Source organism: Helianthus annuus, chromosome 14, assembly GCF_002127325.2.
Source record: "Helianthus annuus cultivar XRQ/B chromosome 14, HanXRQr2.0-SUNRISE, whole genome shotgun sequence".
Lineage (NCBI taxonomy): Eukaryota > Viridiplantae > Streptophyta > Magnoliopsida > Asterales > Asteraceae > Helianthus > Helianthus annuus.
This window is the reverse complement of record NC_035446.2, coordinates 117,402,354-117,425,800: the sequence shown is the minus strand read 5'-3', so window position 1 is coordinate 117,425,800 and position 23,447 is coordinate 117,402,354. Positions and strand designations below refer to the sequence as shown.

Here is a 23,447-nt window from a genome sequence, read left to right as displayed (position 1 = left end):
TGTGTAGCATTGAATACATAAAAATTCTAGACTTTTTTTTAATTAATAACAATAATTATAAATGGTAAAAAAACACAATTTTTCACTATATGGTAAAATAAAAGAGTTATTAAGTACACGAACACAACTTACCACAATTTTTATATTATCAATTTGCAACATACTAGTTGTACCTCACTCATTAGTGCTTTACTCTGCATATAATATTTTTACGTTTGGCTTTACAAGTTGTTTTCCTTTTTGAGTATTTAAGGGTTGTTTGGTTTAGGGTTTGGCTTCACTTTGAAGCTTTCACTTTCTCGCCACCGACCAAACTGTATTGTCTTCCGCTCGCCGTCTACAATGGCCGAATTTGCTCCAATCTGTTGCCTCTTCACTATTTGAAGGTAGATTCTTGTTGTTGTTGTGTTACATTCTTTTTTTTTTTTTTTGGGTATTAGGCCGTCGTTAAAGACGACGCCTTACGTGCGATCGTTCTGTTATGATTTTATGTTGAGTTTTTATGGTTATATGAAGGATTTGTTGTTGCATGTCTGCAATGCAAGTTGCATGCTATAAAGTGGTCGGGCTATGTTGTTGTTGGGTGATGTATAACTCGGTTAGCCTAAATGGTTCAAAAAATTCTTCTTATTATTGATGGAGTGTTGAATTGTTGATGGGTGTGTTATGACTTTTATGTTGGCTTTTTGGAACAGTTTTCTGTTTCTATATTTGTCTATATATCATCAATTTGCAACACACTGATACTCTTGCTAGTTGCACCTCACGCATTATCAGTTTAATGTGCATCTTATGTTTGTACATTTGGCTTTGCATGTAGTTTTCTTTTCTGGGTTTTGAGGCTGATTTTTTTTATGGGTTTTACCTTCAGTTTGAATCTTTCAGCTTCTTTATAACATCCGTCCAAAATGAATATTAGAAAACCCGATTCGTTTGTAGTCCCCCGGATCCCAAATGAATACTTATAAAGAAAATGAGGATTTTTATTGTTTGTTTTAAATATTGCTCGTATAAATTTAATTAGATACAAATTTAAAAATATTGATTTTATGAATAAATGTTAATTATATAACTAAACTAGGTTATCACCCGCGAACTTCGCGGGTAGAAAAATTTACTTCATATTAATCGAGTTATGTCATTAAATAAAATAAAAATACATGTTTTCAAACGTAATTTTTTTATAATTGTTTTGAATTGAAAGTTGTAGTCAATGGGTTGCGAGTAAGGTCAGAAATTTCGGGCAAGAACCGGAGGCAGAAACTTGCCTCTCTGAACGACCCATGAAACAAAAAAAAACTTTTATTTTTTTATAATAAAATATACACATGAAGTTGTTCGAACCTGCAAAACAGACTCATTTAATTAAATTTAGAATTTAATTAAAAGTTTAAATTAGAAAATATAAACAACAAAAACTTTATTAATTAAAATATACACATGAAGTTGTTAACCTGAGCTTCACCAATATCTCTGCATCATCGACATCGCAGAGTACATCCAAAATCATTTAACATCCTAAACCTGTAATAACCACCCAGATAAGAGACTTAATCTTCCAAGTACCTCGAATGGTTTGTCGGATCATTCAAAATCCAGTATGTTTAACGCAACTTCACAGCTCTATGAAACAATCGGCTCTGGATCTTTGGAGATTCCTCAAATAGAGATATACATTGGTCATCTACAAAAATGGTTTATTAAGGTCAGAAACATCAAGTTTTTCATAAAAGTGTCCCGAGTCAACCCAACACAGCCGTTTTGACCCTAAAAACCATGTTTGACTACCTACCCAATATAGTCCATTTTCCACAAAATATTATTAAAAAGTATAGTAAATTTTAGAAGCATGGTTACCTTATATATTTGGTTTTAAAAATGTGGCAACTCTCTCTCTCTATCCTCTTTTATCTGTGTTAAATTATTCTTTTTTTCCTTTTTCTTTCAGTTTTTCGTTCATAATATAATTCAGATTATAACAACCTCTCATTTTTTATACTTAAATGTGAATCTAATTGTTCAAACTTATTTGTCTACAATCAACAAAATCTCATATAACCAGCAATTTCATGCACAATCAAAGGTGTCACATTCAAACACAAACATAATTCAATCTACACATTTCTCAAAACACAATCTCTAACATCACTAACCTGTAGCAATAATTCAAAACCCTAACTAATGTGTTGTGCACTCACTAATATCTGCTACACATGTCTCACTTATTCATCTTCAGAACTTCAAACACATCTTATCTAACACCTTATGCCAATCAACAAAATCTCATATATACATAAACCTTGAATATTACTCAAACACATCTTATTTAATGAATCAAAATAGAAACACATAAACCTTGAATATTACTCAATTTATGACTACTATCCCACAAAACAAAACTTTGTCAACAAATTATACTAACTTATGCAATGGTAAACCATAAAAATAACAAATTAATTTAGATGATTAGCCTTGCAGAAAACCCAAATCGGGAAAGTTTACCAGAATCATTAACGAAAAAAATCAGACTCAGATTGGGTTACTCAAGCGGATATTAATCACGAAAAAAATCAGACTCAGATTGCCATTACTTCAAAATTTAAATTTAAAATAATGATTGACTTCAAAATTTAAAATTTAAAATCTAAAATCTGAAAATCAAATTACTAATATCCAATCCCGTAAATCAAGCAAACTTATTAGGAAAGTCTAACCTTTCAAATTTAAATTCAATTTACAGTTTCGAAATTTAAAATCAAGCACATTAATGGCAAACTTTCAAATTTAATAAGTTCTGTTCAAACTTATTTGTCTATAATCAACAAAATCTCATATAACCAACAATTTCATGCACAATCAAAGGTGTCACAATCAAACACAGACATAATTCAATCTACACATTTCTCATAACACAATCTCTAACATCACTAACCTGTAGAAATAATTCAAAACCCTAACTAATGTGTTGTGCACTAACTAATATCTGCTACACATGTCTCACTTATTCATCTTCACAACTTCAAACACATCTTATCTAATACCATATGCCAATCAACAAAATCTCATACATCAATCAGCAATACAATGCACAATCAAAGACCTCACAATCAATTTCAAACATCAATCAATATACAAAATTTCTCAAGGCACAAATTTTAATATCACTAACCTAATGCGCTACTACTCAATAATGTGTCGGTGCCATGAAAAAACATCATAACCTTAACTAATGTGTTAACTTACCAAGGCTCAAGGCTGTATATTTTCCCAATGTTGTTTGTCCGACGCATCGTCACAAATCTAACAACCGAGTCAATCAAATTATTAGTTAAAACCCAATAAACAAAGTATACTAATATCCAATCCCGTAAATCAAGCAAACTTATTAGGAAAGACTAACTTTTCAAATTTAAATTCAATTTACAGATTCGAAATTTAAAATCAAACACATTAATGGCAAACTTTCAAATTTAAATTTAACATAATAATTGACTTCGAAATTGAAAATCTAAAATCAAACACAATAATGGTTTATTTCAAAATTTAAATTTAGAATAATGATTAACTTCAAAATTTAAAATTTAAAATCTGAAAATCAAATCACTTATATCTAATCCCGTAAATCAAGCAAACTTATTAGGAAAGTCTAACCTTACCAAGCAAAACCAACCGACATGGTACCAATTTACAGCAATAGCAAGCATATCTCTATCCAACATAGTTGCAGCCAAAAACTCCGGATCATCCAAAATAAACACCTAATGAATCAAAATAAAAGCACATCCCTAAAATTACAAATAATATAGTCAAAGAATCTCATAAAAAAACATCAGGATTTCAAAGCATTCAAAATTTAAAATCAAACACAATAATGGTTTACTTTAAAATTTAAATTTAAAATAATGATTGACTTCAAAATTTAAAATTTAAAATCTGAAAATCAAATCACTAATATCCAATCCCGTAAATCAAGCAAACTTATTAGGAAAGTCTAACGTTTCAAATTTAAATTCAATTTACAGATTCGAAATTTAAAATCAAACACATTAATGGAAAACTTTCAAATTTAAATTTAAAATAATGATTGATTTCAAAATTTAAAATTTAAAAATCAAATCACTAAGGAAACATACAAAAAATATAGGATCATATTCCTTAATCAACTTTAACAACGAATGAGAGTTGTTTTTAGGATCCATAACTGCAAAGGAAGTAACCATTGTTTTAAAAAATATATAATGGTAATATATTTATAGAAACAAAGTCTATTTACAGAAACCGAATCATAATTCCGAATACAAAAATAATCTTTAACAACAGTAATCTGTTTATAGAAACAAAAACAACTTTAAAATTGAAATCAAAGGCATCTTTAAAGAATTAACAACTAACTAAATACAAAAATTATAACTCAATGACTCACGATAAATCATCATCAATAATTTTAAGACATTGACATATGAAAGTTGTTCTCCCCACAATAAGGTTGCAAAATCATATGGTATTTCCTATTAATCGAAACAAAAAAAAAACATATAAGTTGCTATAACTTATTGTGTGCACAAAACTCAAAACTTAAGAAACATACCAAAAATATAGGATCATAGTCCCCAATCAACTTTAACAATGAAGGAGCGTTGTTTTCATGATCCATAACTGCAATGGAAGTAACCACTCTTTTAAAAAAAATATAACGGTAATCTATTTATAGAAACAAAGTCTATTTACATAAACCGAATCATAATTTCGAATACAAAAATCATCTTTAACAACACTAATCTATTTATAGAAACAAAAACAACTTTAAAAAGAAATTAAAGACATCTTTAAAGAATTAACAATTAACTAAGTACAAAAATCATAACTAAATACAAAAAATTATAACTCACAAAACAAACCATAAGAACTTCAGAAGATAATCACATAAAATTTCAAATTAACACCTAAAGACAAAAATAAAAAAGAAAGACTATACATATCAAAAAACAAACAACACCAACAAAACTGAACTAACCTGTTTTTTGGTCGACGAACAATTCGAAAAATATAGGATCATAGTCCTCAATCGACTTTAATAACGAAGGAGCATTGTTTTCATTATCCATAACTGCAAAGGAAGTAACCATTGTTTAAAAAAAAAATATAACGGTAATCTATTTATAGAAACAAAGTCTATTTACAGAAACCGAATCATAATTTCGAATACAAAAATCATCTTTAACAACACTAATCTATTTATAGAAACAAAAACAGATTTAAAAAGAAATTAAAGACATCTTTAAAGAATTAAAAACTAATTAAATACAAAAATTATAACTAAAATACAAACAATTATAACTCACAAAACAGTGCAAGATATACCTTTTCTTCAACTTCTCATAGGAACCCATTCAATAGTTCCTTGTAGGGGAAGGAGTCTGAAAGAAGCTCTTCACCTAAAATTACAAAACACAAAAAGTTTGTGAGATATGCAACTCGAGTACAAAAACAACAGTCAAAGACTCGAAGCATCCCTAAAATTACAAATAATATAGTCAAAGCATCTTATAAAAAAACATCAAGATTTCAAAGCATACAAAATTTAAAATCAAACACAATAATGGTTTACTTCAAAATTTAAATTTAAAATAATGATTGACTTCAAAATTTAAAATTTAAAATCTGAAAGTCAAATCACTAATATCCAATCTCGTAAATCAAGCAAACTTATTAGGAAAGTCTAACCTTTCAAATTTAAATTCAATTTACAGATTCGAAATTTAAAATGAAACACATTAATGGAAAACTTTTAAATTTAAAATTTAAATAGAAACCTTAATTCCGGAAAAATTATCATACTAAAAACAAATCACTAAAATTTAAATTTGAGGTTTCAAAAAAAAATCATTAATGAAATTTAAAATTGCTCAAAATTTTAAATTTTAAATTTGAATTCCGGAAATAGAAATAGAAACCCTAATTCCGGAAAATAATCATACTAAAAATAAATCATTAACGAAATTTAAAATTGCTCAAAATTTTAAATTTAAAATTTAAATTCCGGAAATATAAATAGAAACCTTAAAATTTTAAATTTGAGGTTTCAAAAAACGTAACACCATTTATTTATAGAAACAGAAACCTTAATTCCGCAAAATTATCATATTAAAAATAAATCACTAACGAAATTTAAAATTGCTCAAAATTTTAAATTTAAAATTTAAAATAGAAACCTCAAAATTTAAAATTTAAAATTTGAATTCTGAAAGTTATATCACTAACATCCAATGCCATAAATTATCATACTAAATATAAATCACCATTTATTTGCTATAAGTTTAAAATAAAATAAAAAAAAGATAAATATCAGTTTACTTAAAATATGATTAGTAATTAGAATACACATAAACGTACCAAAAATATCGGGTCATCTTCATCTGAAGGACTGTTGTGCAAGGGATGCATATCTGAAAAATATATATGAAGGTTTTTAAAAAAATAAAACGGTAAAGTATTTATAGAAAAACAATCAATATTCCTAAATCAACAATCAATAAGCTTTAAAAGATAATTTAATTAATTGAGAAACTTCCAAATCAAAAAATAAAAAGAAACGGTTTAAAAAAAATAAAAAATATTTATTTTTTAGAAACAAAATCAATATTCCAAAGACAAAAACATTATACCAGATGAAAAAATATCAGACCACTGTAAATCTTCATCAACACAATCAAGAAACATCGGACACAATCAAAACATATCATCATCAACAACAAACTAAAAGACTGTAAATAAAAATATGAGTAACATGAGAACAAAATCAAAACATCAACAAAATATCATTTCATATGATTGGAATCGGATAATGCAAAATCATCATCAACAAACAACCAACAAACAACGGAAAAAAAAGAAAAATCAAACAATAAGCATCTGCGGAGAAGGAGATGAAGAACAATTTTTTTATAGATTGTTGATTAAACTTACATATAACAGGTTCGATCAACAAAAAAAAACATAAAAATCATCAAAAATTCACATTAAACATTTACAATAAATAACAATCTAATATAAATTACATACCTGCAAATTATGTGGAACGATCTACAAACAAATAACAATGAAAATGATTAAGATATGCCGAATGGGTTTTGAACAAAAAAAAGTTCCTATAAGATCTAATAACATAAATAAACAGTATAAGATCTAATTACAGATGAAACCGTAGATGAGCTTTAGGGTTTGTAAAATTGAATGTGGATGAAAGATGATTGAATAAAAAAATTGAGAGAAGAAACTAACCATATTGTGAAGAAGTTTTGACGATTTCTCCGGTCGATTAGGGTTTTGACGGATACGAAAGACCACAAGCAAACCCTAGATATGACAAAACACATCGTAAATCATTATTAAACAGCAAACAAATCGATCTCTTCAAATCTGGAAACATGAAACAAATAGCATTTACATGAAGATGAAGAAAGCATCAAAACATTGTCGTCCTTATGAATCTCATCTGAATATGTAAGATAGTTGATGAAATCGAAAAAAATCAAAGATGTATTAGATTAACAATACGAAAACAAAGAAGGAATGGCATAATAACATACCTAAGGACGATGAATCTCTAAAAAACGAAGAAGCAGATTTAGGAAATGGTATAGGGTTTGTGAAAAGTGAGGTTATGAGATATGGTGGTCTGGTAAAGATGATATATAGGATCCGTTTTTTAATATTGGGTGACCCGAATCACAGCCGGATCCCGCCACTTTTTTGTTAAAATCGTGAATGATGATGGCATTTGAGAATTCCCTCCTAAACTCAAAAATATAAGTTGCCACATCAGCAAAAATGTCCCAAATCCAATGCCACCTAGCCCAAATCACATCTCATTTATATATATATATATATATAGATGGTAGTTAGTTTCATTAAATTCCATTAGATATGGAGGTTAGTTTAGTAAAGCAAGTCTACGGGCTGGTTATGTAAAAAAAAAAAAAACCAAACTTAACCCATCACCATGCGCCTCCACGTGCGTGGGTGTCAGCAGCCACTCGCCAGCCTTTTTCTTCCCCAAGCCCACCCCCATTCGCGATACAACCCGACCCGCATGAATACCCGACTCGATAACCCTCTACGCTCGACGATTTGGCTCCATTTTAATTCTATTAGGCTCGCAATCATGGAGCCCAAGGATTTGTATCACTTAATCGTTCAAACAGCATCCGTAACCGATCGAATTAAATTGGGTTTTAATCACCATTAATATCGTCCACGAACATGAGTTGTTTTTAGCTAATTCGACGAAATTAGGCTATTAAAATAATACCATCACATTCCTCTAACTTTTTACGCATTTCCCCTCGATCTATTTCACATTTCATCCACTGATTTCACTGTTTTAATCTGAAGATCAAAGATAGGGCTCATAACTTCTTCACGCGATATCTTCTTCAATCCGAGGCTAAATCAGGTGATTCTTGAGTCCGTTGTGTTTAATTTTTTTGCTCTACAAAAGCCTACTATACACTTTTGTGTTGGAAGGACAAATGAATTCGAATTAGATTATTGTTGAAATTAGGAGTCTTAGTTCTTAGATTTTTGGGCTTTTGATCTTAGACTTGTGTTTTTGTGAAATTAGAAGTCAGACTCTGTTATATATCATGTTAGTTTAATTTTTGTAAATTTTGGGAATTTTTGGATATCATATGGAATTATTATGAATTTACATGTTTATATCATTTAGAAAATCAAATAAAAATACATATTTATCAAAATAAAATCCTATAAATATCGTTTCTGATTTTTACACAATATATATATAAGCCATGGAATTTTTATTAAATTTTGTTTATAACTTAAAACTCCAAAAAAAGTTTGAAAAACAAATAATTTTTAAGATTTTAAATTGAATTTTTAAGATATATTTAAAATGTTAAATACATTGTTCCTCGGTTGCCCACTCTTTTAGTGTTCCAATTTGTGACATCTGTGCTTGTGTAATCATTGCACAACTCTAAACAATCCAAATATCAATAAAACAATGTGTTTTGATCCTGATATTTGTTTATTTATGTATGACATTTTACACGTTTTGATTTTTGTCCGATTTCAAACTCTTAAACGCTTTCTAGAAAGTTATACGCAAACTGACGCGTAAACATAATCAGTTTAACGCGACATACACTCCGAAATACAACCTAAGCTTAACATACCTTAAATAACCTTTACATAACTTAGAAATAAGTTTTGAAGGGTTTGGTATGGCAAAACAAGTTAATTCCATCAAAGGGACTATTTGCGACAAACTGCAAAAGTCTGCCAATTCGTATAGCAACGTAGACTCCGGAACATGATCATAAGCTAAACATACCCTAAATACCCTTAACATAGCTTAGAAATAAGTTTTGAGGGGTTCGGTATGCGAAAATACGCTTATTTGATCACAGGGACTAAAAGCATCAAAACTGCGAAAGTATGCAGATTCGTGCACATCTTGCGTTCTGACCATATCCGCACATCCAAAAATTTTTGTAATCATTAGAATATTGTATTTTGATGATGGGAATGCAAAAATACCATTCGTCGCTCCATTTGGGTCGTTTTCACGTTCGTTATGATTCCGTCGTAATTAACCAAAAAAACACAACCGAACAGCCAAACGAACCGACACCCGTGACATCTTTTAGTATAATTCAAGTTAAATATACTTTAACTTCATCATGGAGCTTGAAAATGGGGTTAATGAGTGCTAGAAGTGCCGAAACGCGACAAAACAAGTTCAGGGACCAAAGCTGTCAATTTTCAAAACTTGCTGGTCTGCAAGACCCATACGGTCCGTAAGGACCCTCTAGCACAGCAAAAATCCAGAATCTTCAAAACAGCTGCTGAACCTGATTTTAATCTTGGTTTTTGCATCTTGTGGGCTGGTTTGTGTGTTCTCCAAGTCCCCAAATCAGAGCATAACAAGTGTGTGGTGATGATCATGCCTGGAACAACTAAAAAACACATGGCAACGATCCAATGGTGCTTGATTTCCTATAAATACCCATGAACTTCAACCTTCCAAATTGCTCATTTCCTTCTTCTTTCACCTTTGCTCTGATTTGAGGCTACCACTCTTGGTTGGAGGCTTCATACTTGAGTTTTCTTAGTCCTTCTTCTAGCCTAAAACATTTGTAACTGTTCTTTCATGCTTTGTTATTTATTTCAAGCTAGAAAGTCAAACAGTGTTTGACTTTTAGCTTTGACCATGATTTAGTCAAGTCAAAGTTCGTTCGAACTTTGCAACGTGAGCGTAATCACGATGGTTATAGTCCCTTGCGACTATACCTACTAATTACCACGTTGACTAGTCGAAATGACGAGTCAAAGTTACAGTCAAAATGCACGATTATGTGCATTTTGCGACGAAACTATTTTCGGGTATCAAAACACTTTGTTTTGATATCAAAACAGTTTTCTAACTTAGTTAAACATGTTTTAACATGTTTAACTCGTCACTTCTAGTTTAGTGTTTATTTAGGGTCGTAAGTCAAGCGGTCTAAACAACCGCTTAGACTTTCGAACCCGACCCGCTTGGTCGAACATTAGGATCCGACCAAACATATTTAGTGACCATAGTTGTATAGGGAATAAACTTCCGAGGTTATACCTTATGGTCACTTCGTTTAGTTAGTTGTATGATAGGTAATTTATATGCCTTAGGAAAATGACCAAAATGCCCTTTTTGTTCATAATTTAAATTTAAGCATATGTAACCAAATTTTTGACACTTAAACTGATTATGCAACATTATTAAACATGTTAGGGCATATAATACTTGTCATAGGGCTAGTTAGACCATCTGAATGCGCATTTGCGCAAATGACGCGTTAAGGTAGCGTAAACTACCTTAACGGGTCATAACGGGTCATAAGCACTTAGGATAGGTTTCAAATCAGAATGTAGGCTTTGTTAAACCATATCATATGAGTTCCAACGCTCATTTGGTTTACAAGACCTCATTTTATTCTATCTCCCGATTTAGGATCCAATTATTAACATAGTTACCTATATTAGGTGCCGTTTGATTCCGTGATCCTACGAGCTTTATTTGGTCTTAATTCGAAGACTATTAAGCTATCTCAAGTGAGTACATAGTTCCCCTCTTTTACTGCTTTCAAACATTTTGGGGTGATACACATGTGCCTACTTGTTACTTTCATGCTTTTCATGACATATACTTGCTATGTTCAACTAGTACACATATAGTACATGATTTCAGTTATGCTTTGCTATGTATGTTGACTGAGCATGCTAGCACATTGATTTCATAGACACTTTTGCTGCATATATTTACTCAGCATATGGGCACATTGATTTGCATTTACATTTCTGCTATGTATGTTTACTGAGCATGCTAGCATATTGATTTCATGGACATTTCTACTTTGTATGTTTACTTAGCATACTTAGTACATGGTATTCACATAACATGCTTACATTGGTTATGACATTTGGTATGTTTAACGGGACAAAAATACGTTCATTAACATTGATCACGCCGCTCGGTAGTATGTAGTGGTACCATAGGACTTGACAAATCCCGTTTCCGGCTTCCTAGGTTTGTTTGGAAGTAGGGAATGATAGAATCCGAAAACATAATTGATAAACCTTTGACTTGTTAAGGGTTTATCCGACAGTCTCAAGGCTTGAATGTATGCGATAAACATTACTGCATAAATGTTCGTAACAATAAAGCATTGGTTTTGCAAAGCATAACTTTTGATTTAAACTATGGTTTATTCAAAGACATTGTTTTGTACATGATATTTGGTTTCACATGACATTTGATTATACATGACATTATATCTATGGTTTGAGTAATACTTTTTTATTTACCATACAAGACATTTGATTACACATTGACATTATACATATGGTTTGAGTAAATACTTTTTACTTGCCATACAATACATTTGTTTATGCAAGACATGGTTTACATTTGACATTGGACATTGTTTATACTTAACATTTTGACATTTGTTGAGACGACATTTTGATGGTTTATTGGTAAGTGATATAAATAACGAGGCGTGTGTGATATGATATAAGCATGGAGGATACGCCGCTGGTACTTCCTATATATAAGTGCTTTTATGATATTACATATCATAGCGTTATTTAAATCACTTCAACAAAGACAAAGACATGACACATTTTATACAAATGACATATTTTCACAAGACATTGCTTTACAAATGACATATTTTATACAAATTCATTTTTACTTGGTTATTTATTTAACCATGCATTATTCTTTTATTATCATTTGATTTTCATATGATTTTATAAAAGAAAACACTTTTTAAAGGTTCATGAATACTTTTTGTTAAAACACTTCTTTTAACTTCAAGTCATGAATCCTTCATCAACAAAACCTATGTATCTCACAGTCATTTTATGCTGACGTACCTATTTTCACATGTGTTTCAGGAGCTAATGTATAAGGACGATCATGACACACTTAGGCTGACTTGGGGCCTTAGTGACTTAAAATCAAGCAAGACAAGTTTAATTTATGTTCCGTTTTATGTTTGAACAAAGACAATGTAATCACTTTAATTAATAAAACCAAACTTTAAGTACCATGTGTTGTGAAACAATGATTTTGTTACGACACTCCCCGACGTTTCCGCTGTGGTTTGTTGTTTTACGCGATCGGGGTGTGACACAATTAAACTCACACTATATATAAGTGCACTGCACACATGCATTTGATATAATATAAATGGGATGTTCTCTAAAATATATGTGAATGAATAAGAGGATGACATGTGGCATAAGTAAAATATGGTAAAATGACATTTTGATAATAAAAGCACAACTCAAAATCTAGAAAAAAAAAAGAAAAAGAAAACAATGGAAATGGCATCACGAAAGTACAACATGTTAACTATAATGCATTTATCAACTTTTGTTAATACTGATTTACAATTTCTAAGCATATAGTACAACCTTGATTTTTATCATGTGTTGAAAGTAGTAAATGACTTTTGTCTTTTGTTTCATAATTTCATTTACACCCCTTAATTAGTAAATTTATTATACGATCCTACAATTTAAAAAAAAAGTATTCTTGTTTTTTAATAAATTTACATTACAGCCCCTGAATTTTAACAAAGTTACCTAAACTCTCTGTTCTTTAAGATGTAATGGTTATCAACGACGCCTAGGTTTTATTTTTCTTATACTAAGTCACATATATTTTGCTATATAGAGTGCCGTTAAATATTACTGGTTTTATATATATATATATATATATATATATATATATATATATATATATATAACACAAATAGAGCACAAATTATATGTAATAGAAATACTACACAACTACCTCTAAATGCAACACAATTTTCGTATTTATTTTAAAATTGAATGTTTTGTATAGTATTATTTGCTGAAATTCTTATGATGTTTTGTTTTTAATATTAACTAGTATTTGAGTTCACGCTTCGTGGCAAGGGTTATAGAAGGATGCTGACGATAACCTATTTGTTATTTGAATTGCACCATTTAGGCTTTAATCTAACCAACAATAAAAAATAAGCAATCAACACGGTTAAGGTAAATGTCTGGAGTTAAAAGTTAGCTTTAACTATAATAGGTTGAATAAAAAAAAAAGATAATTAAATTTGTTACATGATGTATTGAAAGGTTAATATAAACTATGCATGCTTTAACCTAAATGGCATTGCGGCGGGGACGCAGTGAGAATTCGATTGGTGTCGCAAACAATGACAAAGGGTAAGAAAACAAAAAAAAAGGTTTAACATTAACCAAAATAATATCTCCATGTGTTTGTTTCGTTGTAGCTACGACTCAACTCTAGACATTGAAAGGTAACAACGTAAAAGTACATCGTAATTTAAATAAATCATTATCGTACATTAGAATGCGAATAAAAATAAGCACATTATTAGTTACGTGTCATAACACAAGTTTAAAAATACTATGAAACTAATATATGCATGATAAAAAGGTCAAAAGGCTTACTATAAAAATAATATTTGAATGACCAATGGTGTATAACAAGTGTAAACAATTGAAAATGTTACTTTAAGAATACATTTGTTTAGTAACGTTATTTATATACTAAACATGTGAAGTGATAGATATTTTTTTTTAATTTTTTCCCACCATGTTAAGCACGGATTTTGGTCCTAGTATATAAATATTTTTTTTTTTTTTGTGTATTTCACTAGTAGAGTAATTATAATCACAAGTAATTACACATAATTACTCTACTAGAGTAAAAACATGATTTTTTTTTTTTTACATTTTTCAATTAAACATCATGCTAAAGTAGGTAGAAAAAAGAATTTAAAAAAAAAATCTTCTTCACTTTTTATGTTAAGACCCATTTGTATTTGATTTTTACACGAGTAATGTTATTTTACAAATGAGCTTAACATACTAAACATGAGAAGTGAAGAATATATATATATATATATATATATATATTTTTGAAAATTGTTTTCCTATTAAACACGTATTTTAGTCTGAGAATCTAAGTTTTTTTCGTGTATTTACTCTAGTAGAGTAATTATAATTATGTGCAATTACTCTATTAGTGCGAATACCCGATTTTTTTTTTTTTTTACATTTTGCAATGAAACATAATGCTAAAGTTTATGGGAAAAAATAAAAAAAAAAATTTCTTTCCTTCACTTCTCATGTTAATACCCAATTGTGTTTGATCTTTACACTACATTTGTTATACTATTTCAATTTGAAAATACAATTTCATCATTAAACATATTTAAAAAAAGACTTAGGGGTTGTTTGGTAACTTCTGAAAGGTTAGGTGCCGAATTAATAAGAGGTCTGAACCATTAAGTGCTGAACCAGTAAAAGGTCTGACCATTAACACTACAAGAAACTACCACTTTTAGCGGCGACGGAGATAGCGGCGACAAGAGCAATAGCGACGACCTAGACACGCGTCGCCGCTAAAGGCTCCTTGTCGCCGCTATTGCCGTCGCCGCTAAAGGGTTCAATCCGTGTGCTTCTTCCAGATTTGTTGCTGATCATTGATTAAAAATTGATCCAATGGCCACCATTAACCTCCTGCTCAAACAAACACACACCCTTTATACCTTATCCTCCTAAAACACAAACCCATTTCAACTTTCATCTTCGTTCATCAAACTCCACCATTCACCACCAAGCAATAATCACCACCTTCAGCCGCCAACCGCCACCATCGACCTCCGGCACTCCACCGTTCACCACCCTGCAAGCATCTTCGTCACCGTCATCAGCGAGCATCTTCACCGTTCACCACCCAGCAAGCGATTCCGGCACTGCACTGTACCACCACCACCACCACCGTCAAGCTCCACCGGACCATTACCAATGTCTAGCTCCACCGGACCACCACCAATGTCAAGCTCCACCGGACCACCACCAATGTCAAGCTCCACCGGACCACCACCACTGTCAAGCTCCACCGGCATGTGACCACCATCTCCGGCGTGATGACAGATTTTGTAATGTAGGCATGTAAACACGTTGAATTTGTAGAAATCATGAAAATTCGTGTTTTGTTGGATTATTGACTTCAACTTGGTTAATAACAAAATATCATGCGAGTTAATTCTGTTTTGTTGGTAAGAAATATGGAAATCCATCTCCGGCAAAGTTTCCGGCAGAGTCTCCGACACAGGCAATAGCGACGACATAGACCTTTACTGGCGACACGCTGGGCAATACCGACCCATCAATACTGACGACCCTTTAGTGGCCACACGTCGCCGCTAAAGGTTAATAGTGGCGACAAAATAGCGCAATAGCGGCGACGCCTGGCGCCGCTAAAAGTGTCTGTTTCTTGTAGTGTAAGAGCCAGTATAATGCTTAACCGTTCAGAGGCAAATGTCTGAACCATTCAGACAACTTCTCGCGAAACAAAAGTCTGAACCATTAAGTGCTGAACCAGTAAGAGATCTGAACCACTAAGAGCCACATTAAGAGCTAAATAAACATCCCCTTAGAAGATTTGAGATTCAATCCAGGGCTGGTCCAAGAGCCATCCAAGTGAAGCAAGGGCTTTGGGCCCCAAAAGTTTAGGGCCTCCATTAAAAACAAAACAAAAGTTAATGTGGGTACTAATGTTTAACTAGTTTTTTTGTCGTTGTGGCGAAACCGAGTAAATGATAATGTAAAACAAACATGATTTGAAAATAAAGCATGTTGTTTAGAAAGCTAAACCATTAGAACGGTTTCGTTTATCATCGTACTGTTTTATGATACCAAATAAATACTTTATTATAAGTACAATTTTGTTTTTAACAAAACTTATAACGGAATGTCCGGGAAAAAAATCAATCATAACTACGTACTTAAGTTTTAAGAAAAAGTTATAAATGTATAATATTAAAGAAGTATCAAATTAATCGATAATATATGTTCTAAAAAATAAAAGAGAATCATTAAAAAAACGATATAGGAAATATATGGTTTTAAAAAAGGAAAAATAATTAAAAATATGTTATTAGAAATAAAAAATAATAAAAAACTATATATTATTATAAAATTAAAATTACTATTCATCATCCTTCACTAACAATATATATATATATATATATATATATATATATATATATATATATATATAATTTGGAGTACCCTGGTAGGAACTAGGAAATCAATATACTCTCAAATCCAAGCAAGGGTTTTTCTTTTTTGGCTTCAGACTTGAAGTTTTAGGAGCTGGGAGTTTCTACAGCAACACTCGTATAACATATTTTTGTTGAATAAAAATTAGAGTTCATCCAGCACAAAAAAAAATGAGGCCCACTTAATAGTTAATATTGAATAAACAAAGAAATGAAATTTAATACTTTGCTCACATAATCAAAATCAACTATTTTCAAGATTTCTGTTATTTATGCAACAAAAACTTTTGAAATAACAGATTCCATCAACCTAATAGAGGGCCTAGTGGTGGATCTAGAAAATCATTATAGGGGCAACATTTAAAAAAGGGATAACGAAATCGAAAAAAAAGTCAAATTTTACACCATCGCCGGAGCGTTAAGGGGCAACGAAGGTTATCTCTTCTAACAAGGTAGATCCTCCCCTAAGAGGGCCTCGGACTTTTACTTTGCCTTATGCCTCCAAAACGGTTGAATCGGCCTTGTATCAATCACAAAAATAGTAGATACTAAACTTCGTAACCATCACACAGAATAATGAACTAAGGGGAGGCGGGGTGGGGATGTTTTTCTCCGTGATAGAAGTTTTCCACGAGTGATGAATGCAACAAAACACCGCCACAACAAACTTTAACGCGTGATGATATATTTGCGTGATAAAATTCACGCGTGATGGAGGAAAGGATGTGAGGGGTTGTGAGGGTTTATTGTTGGGTGTTGTGAGTGATGGGCATTGCCACTAAAAAAGCTTATGAGTGATGGAATAATGGTTGATGACATGACGAAACTTGATTGGATGTTGTGAGTGATGAAATTTTTGCAAGTGATAACCACCCCCTCCCCCTATTGCCCTAATAATGGTTAGTCCAGTGGCGGAACCAGCCTATTAAATTAGGGGTATCCCAAAAAAAAAATTTATCGTGCAATCATACAATATTAAAAAACGACAATAAATAAATAAAGTAAAACAAATAGCTAATAGATTTGTCCTCCTCTTTTTTCATAGCTTGAAATCGTTCTATCACGTCATCCACTTTTACTTTATGAAAAAATCATTTTCGACTGCACAAACCATGACATTGTTCAAAAATTCTGGGCCCATTCGATTGCGTATAAAACAGGCCCATTGCCGCCCCCATTATCAACATATAAATGGGTATGCTTTATTATTATTTTGGGTCTTGGGCTAATGGGCTAGCTTAATAGGCTATTAACAATTATGTTTGGGCTTGTAAAAAGAATTAGATTTAAAGTGTTATACTATCCTATTTTTATGGTTAGGGGTATCCTCGTATTTTTTAGGGGTATTCTTTGTACAAAAACGAAAAAATAACACTGCGAATACGGGGTTGAGCCGTAGCCCGTGCTACGGCTCTTTATATTGTAGTTCCGCCCCTGGGTTAGTCGTCTTTAAATCAAGTAAATAAATCTACAAAGTTATGTTAATCTCAAAACTAATTATATTCTTTTCTTTTTTTTGAAAGGCAATGCTGATTTTATTCCACCGAAACGAAAGATCCATAGCGAGACGCTGCCAATCTGATTACAGGGAGAAAAAAAAATAATTATATTCATGAAGAAGAAAATATTAAGATGCTTAATTAATTCAACTTCTGTCAATGATCATTTAATGAAATTTGCTATGGCCCATTTGCACCACCCATGTGGATCACTCTACGAGAATCAATGGAAGTAGGATTGATTAGTTCTCCTGGCCCATCAGATAGCCCACTTGATAACATCAAAACAACTTCAGACATGGTTGGTCTCAAAGAAGGTGGTGATTGCGTGCACAGTAGAGCAATTTCAATGGTCTTCTTCACTTTTTCTTGATGATATTCTTCTATACATAATGCTTTGTCCATCAACTCTATGTGCATGCCTCTCTCATACAATTGCCATGCCTATTCACCAACATAATTTTTATCAGACGTTTTGGCAATAAATTATGAGTTAAATTTGAAATTTCCATATGGAAGTGTCAAGACAGTAGATCTCTAACTTAAATGTATAACTCTGATGGAAATTTATTAATGAAGAAAAGGTTAAGGTGGTTGCTTGTTACATGTTCATGAAGGTGAGATGTGTCAGGTCCACTAAAGTTTTCATCGGTACATTTTCGACCACTGATGACTTCAAGGGTCATGATACCAAAGCTGAAGGTGTCAACCCTTTCTGATAAATGTCCCTTGTTTACATATTCTGGTGCCAAGTATCCTCTATATTGATCTCATCGTGAAACATATTGTCAGGTGACAGGTAAGGAATTTTAAGAGATCAAAATATATATTATAGGGACCATATAGAGTAACTTACAGTGTGCCAGCTAGCCTTGTGCTAACATGGGTAATATCATCTGGCTGTAATCTTGCCAGCCCAAAATCTGCAATTTTGGGTTGAAAATCATCATCCAGGAGAATGTTATTCGATTTTATATCTCTGTGAACTATTTTAACATGGAATTCGTTATGAAGATGGGCAAGACCCCTAGCAACCCCAAGGATAATGTCACATCTTTTCTTCCAATTCAGAGTTCCCCTTTTTTCACCTGTCCATAATGAACTTATTTAACTACGTTTTTTTTTTTTGTCAAAATTTTATTGAGTTCTTACAAAAATCAAATGTGCAAGGCGAACTTACCCCATAAAAATTTGTCAAGGCTGCCTTGTGGCATGTATTCTAGGACAAGAAGTAGCTCGGGTCCATCAGTACTTGAACCTAGTAGGCGTACTAGATTCCGATGTTGAACATTACTTCCAAGCCTAACTTCATTTTCAAAATCTATTTTGGCTCTGCCACAACTAACATTGAGTCTCTTGACTGCTACTATGTTCCCATCATCTATAATTGCCTTTTAATAGACATTGAAACTATTATTCTTAAATCTAAACTCGTAAAGCATTTTTTGGAGTACCAAATAAAAATCAATACACCATAGATCTAAGATCCTTTAAAAAAAAATTCATAGATCTTAAGATACCAGTGTGTGCAATCATTACCAATTCATAACATAGAACTCTTCCCATCAGCAAACTGATTTTCATAATATATGCCGAATGAAAGTTGTGCTCATAGTTTTAATTAATCAAGTAGTTAGCAAACAAAAGTGTAGTACCTTTATTTAGGCCGGTGTGTATGGAGGGCGCCATGGCCGCCACATCACCTGCCATAGCGCCATCGGGCGCCATCGTCCACACTGCCGCGGTTAAGGGGGGGGGGGCATGGCCCTTCCGCCAGTACGTTAACGAGGACATTTGAGGTTTTTCGAAGTTGATGGGGGCGCTATAGTTAAAACAGGGGCTTTAAACCACACCATAAAAGTTAAAGGAAGGGGCTTGTGTGACGTGGCGGTGAGGTGACGCTGATCGAGGTGACATGATAAAGCCCCTAGGGGCCTTATACCACACCCTCCAGCCTTAGAATCAAGAGAGGTACTTAGATAATCCAATCCAAAAAAATATGATTACCTTGAATACTTCACCGAAACCTCCTTTCCCAATTCTACACTCTTCTCCAAAATTATGAGTTGCTAATTGCAAATGCTGGTAACGATAACATTTCCCCCCTTGAAGTCCAGATTGAGCTAAAAGTATCACACGGTGCATTGGTAGAGGAAATTAGTAGTTTTAATATAAGAAACATATGCTGAGATGGAACATATATGTTCATTATATTTTTGAAGACATTGTATAGAGTTAAGTCATTAAAAAAATCTCAAGGCTTTATAAAAATGTCTTCCCACATACAAACAGTGTACGTCCACCAACATTCAGATACGTATGTGTTGAGACAATGTTTTATTGCGCATTAATATTTTAGGTATATATATATATATATATATATATATATATATGGTTACCTTTTTTAACAGTGTTTAATTTCTTCAAATGTCGATACCATAACCACAAAACAAGTATAAGCATAAAAAGACCTATACCACTACCTATTCCAGCAATCATTCCTGACTTGTTTGAACTTTCTGCACAAAAGTTGAGACAAGTCCACGTAGGGACTAAAAGACAAGTCCATGCAGGGACTAAATACACACTAAATGTCCACGCAGGGACTTGATTAAAATAGGAAATACAATAGTACATATAGAGACTAATGATCTCGGTTCTTCTTTCCTTTTAACAGGTTTGCCAGGCCTTTGAGGATCCATGGTTGTTCTTACGCTTTTGTTCAAAATCTCATTCCACCCTGTTTAAACGGTGGAGGATTTCTTCCTGCTCCGGTGGGGAAAAACGTGGCTGCTGCGATAGGTGCTGAGCCGGAGGTCTAGCAGGTACTGGATACTCATGAGTTGAGTATCCCATTCCCCAAGGTGTTTCATAAGGTACCTCAGGATGAAGGGCGTGGTAGTTTGCCACCGCTTCTATGTATGGGTCGACACCAATATAGTTGTAGTGAGTGTGAGCTGGCTGCTCAAACAGGTTGTACGCTGTGGAACCGGCGTATGTAGGTATCGAGTTATCATAACCAAATGGTGACGGAGGTGGTGCAACTGGTGCAGAATTCACCTCTGCAGCTGGGTTAGAAGGTCCACCCATTTGTGGGTCTTCAGGCAGTGGCGGATAATGGCTGCCACTGGAGTATCGAGGTAAAGTGAAAATCCCCTCTTCGTGCGGATATCCGTGCGCCCGTTCTCCTACGCCTTGGAGGATCCGGAGGTGCTTGATGAACTGGCGGCGGTGGAGGCGGTGGCGTGACTGCCACGAAACGCGAATCCTCGGAGGGATCCTGCTGCTGCTGTTGTTGCTGCTCATGAGGCGATAAATGGTGAGAGGGTGTAAAGTACCACTCATACTGGTTGAACCTTGCTTGGTAACTGTCTGGACCCTGATAGGGTGTTCCGTGGAAAGATGATCCATCAGAGATCTCGATTGGATGGTTGGGGGTGCCTCTTGCAGGTTCGACGGGATCCGTGTCCTCGTTCATGTCCATTGCATTGTCTTCTGAGAAATGGTCCTCCGGTCCCAATGGGTTAAAACCCACTGGTTCTTAGACATAGTTTGCCGGGTTGAACCGGCCCTGAAAGACAGGAGTGGGGTCGCCAAAGGAACGGTGCGAAACAGAACGCTGGAGAGGTATGAATGAAGGTTGAGGGTTATCGGGCTTCGTTTTCCGAGTTCGGCCCAAAAGAGTGACGGTAAGAAGGAGTTGAAGTGTGAGAGATAGACCGTCTAGCGGGCTCAAAAAGGTTCCTTCTGTTTCTCTGAGGATCGACACTCATTGTGCTGGCAGGAGCTCGCATGTGTGAAGGCCCGGCCTCGTGATTGTTGTGGGTAGTGATTGGCCCTTTGCCTCTTCCTCCTCTTCTGATTGCCGGTGGCATATTTCCTGCTTAAACAATTGAAATCAACAACAAACAATAAAGGACAAACTAGAGCAACAATTTGAATTCGTCCTAAGTTCTTGTCTAGACTCGAGTATGTGCAATTGTGTCATTGAGATTAAACACCTAAGGATAGTGTTTAATTCACTCAACGTTGGCTCTGATACCAACCTGTCACACACCCCGGTTTTCACACGTTTCACCGGTGGGCCCAGTGGGGGATTATCGTGACGTAGTTGGTAACATTATAGTCAAACAACACAATATTTCAATGCACAGCGGAAGCAAAAGATAGATATATTTCAACTTTAATAAATTGTAATATCAAGTATCACAACAGTCGAAATTAATCCACAGGGGATCCAAAAATAAATAGGAAACATTGTTCAACAGTTGGACATCCAAGCTTGCGAGACTTATTGAGGATGCTAGGAGAAAGCCAGCCTAGTTCGCTTAGTACCTGCACTTAACCTTTTTGGGAAAATACGTCAGTTTACACTAGTAAATACATTCAACCGACTCATTTGAAAAGTTTAATAAAATTGATTTGAATGCACGAGGCACAAACTTTTATAACTTAGGACAATTATTTGAATATAATACTTGTAAACGAATTACATGTTCCTTATGCGTTCAGTAGCCCGTTCCGTAGACCGGGTTAAAGATCAATAGACACACCACATTATTTATTCATTTATGCGCCGACGGGTGTACGCCTACACCCCGCGCTCAGGTCGTGGCCATCTCGTAAGATGATGCCAAGGATATCCGGGACATGGTCATTAACCCCCAAAGGCTTTAAGCAAACAAAGCATTTCAAAACAAAGCATATCAATGATTTAATCTCTATTCGATTAAAGATTCAATGCTGGACCAAGCGGTATTCTATATACCGTACCCCAAGCCCGTATAAGGCAAATTAAGTTAAAAGTATTTACCTTTGCAAAGTATCAATTGCAAATAGCAAGTGCGGGTAGCTTTTACCGGGTCTCCTATTCTGGAACGAAGGTTTATAATAACCTATTAGAGTCCTAACGGGTCTTTAATTAAGCCTAAACTTAGACCGGTTAGTTTTAACCAAAGATACGGTTCGAACGCGAGATTAAGCGAAGACCGTATGGAATGTGATTTAGACCCGAAAAGTTTGAAGACTTGTATAGTATGGGTAATCCAACCACATTCTGGATTTTGAGATAAAAACGACAAGGTTTGACCCGTTTCGGCTGATTTACGTAAACTAGTTACCTAAACCGAACCGAACGCGTAAATGGCGTAACGGGTAACCGTAAATGTCCTATACAGGTTTCCTAAGTCAATATGCTCTAAATATGTTGTGATATCAGTAGGATACCTTCCATTATGCCCATAACGAGTTTAATCCCATAATACGCCCCGTAGGGGTATTTTGGTCATTTTAAAGATTATAAAAG

The 23,447-nt window shown here is 33.4% G+C and overlaps 1 protein-coding gene and 4 long non-coding RNA genes across 6 annotated transcripts; 1 reads left to right on the top strand and 4 right to left on the bottom strand.

Annotated features, from left to right (window-relative positions):
- Nucleotides 1-309: 309 nt before the first annotated feature.
- Nucleotides 310-12,611, top strand: LOC118486390. Its single transcript, XR_004878769.1, has 2 exons — nt 310-386; nt 12,460-12,611. It is a non-coding gene; the product is annotated as an uncharacterized LOC118486390 (long non-coding RNA).
- Nucleotides 1,505-3,742, bottom strand: LOC110938506. The gene is made up of 3 exons (XR_002591444.2): nt 3,652-3,742; nt 3,244-3,300; nt 1,505-1,684 (listed from the first exon to the last, which is right to left on the bottom strand). It is a non-coding gene; the product is annotated as an uncharacterized LOC110938506 (long non-coding RNA).
- On the bottom strand, nt 4,297-4,623 carry LOC110938507. Its single transcript, XR_002591445.1, has 2 exons — nt 4,589-4,623; nt 4,297-4,508 (listed from the first exon to the last, which is right to left on the bottom strand). It is a non-coding gene; the product is annotated as an uncharacterized LOC110938507 (long non-coding RNA).
- Nucleotides 5,025-7,084, bottom strand: LOC110938505. Of its 2 annotated transcripts, none has more exons than XR_004878768.1 (3): nt 7,063-7,084; nt 5,362-5,435; nt 5,025-5,107 (listed from the first exon to the last, which is right to left on the bottom strand). It is a non-coding gene; the product is annotated as an uncharacterized LOC110938505 (long non-coding RNA). The 2 variants fall into 2 exon arrangements; XR_002591443.2 differs by lacking the exon at nt 7,063-7,084 and adding an exon at nt 6,394-6,417.
- Nucleotides 12,612-18,322: 5,711 nt separating the features above from the next.
- On the bottom strand, nt 18,323-20,287 carry LOC110942596 (probable LRR receptor-like serine/threonine-protein kinase At1g56140). The gene is made up of 5 exons (XM_022184371.1): nt 20,150-20,287; nt 19,323-19,533; nt 18,999-19,230; nt 18,748-18,901; nt 18,323-18,586 (listed from the first exon to the last, which is right to left on the bottom strand). Exons 1-5 carry the CDS (start codon nt 20,285-20,287, stop codon nt 18,323-18,325), a joined length of 999 nt encoding a protein of 332 aa, XP_022040063.1.
- Between the last annotated feature and the right edge of the window lie 3,160 nt (nt 20,288-23,447).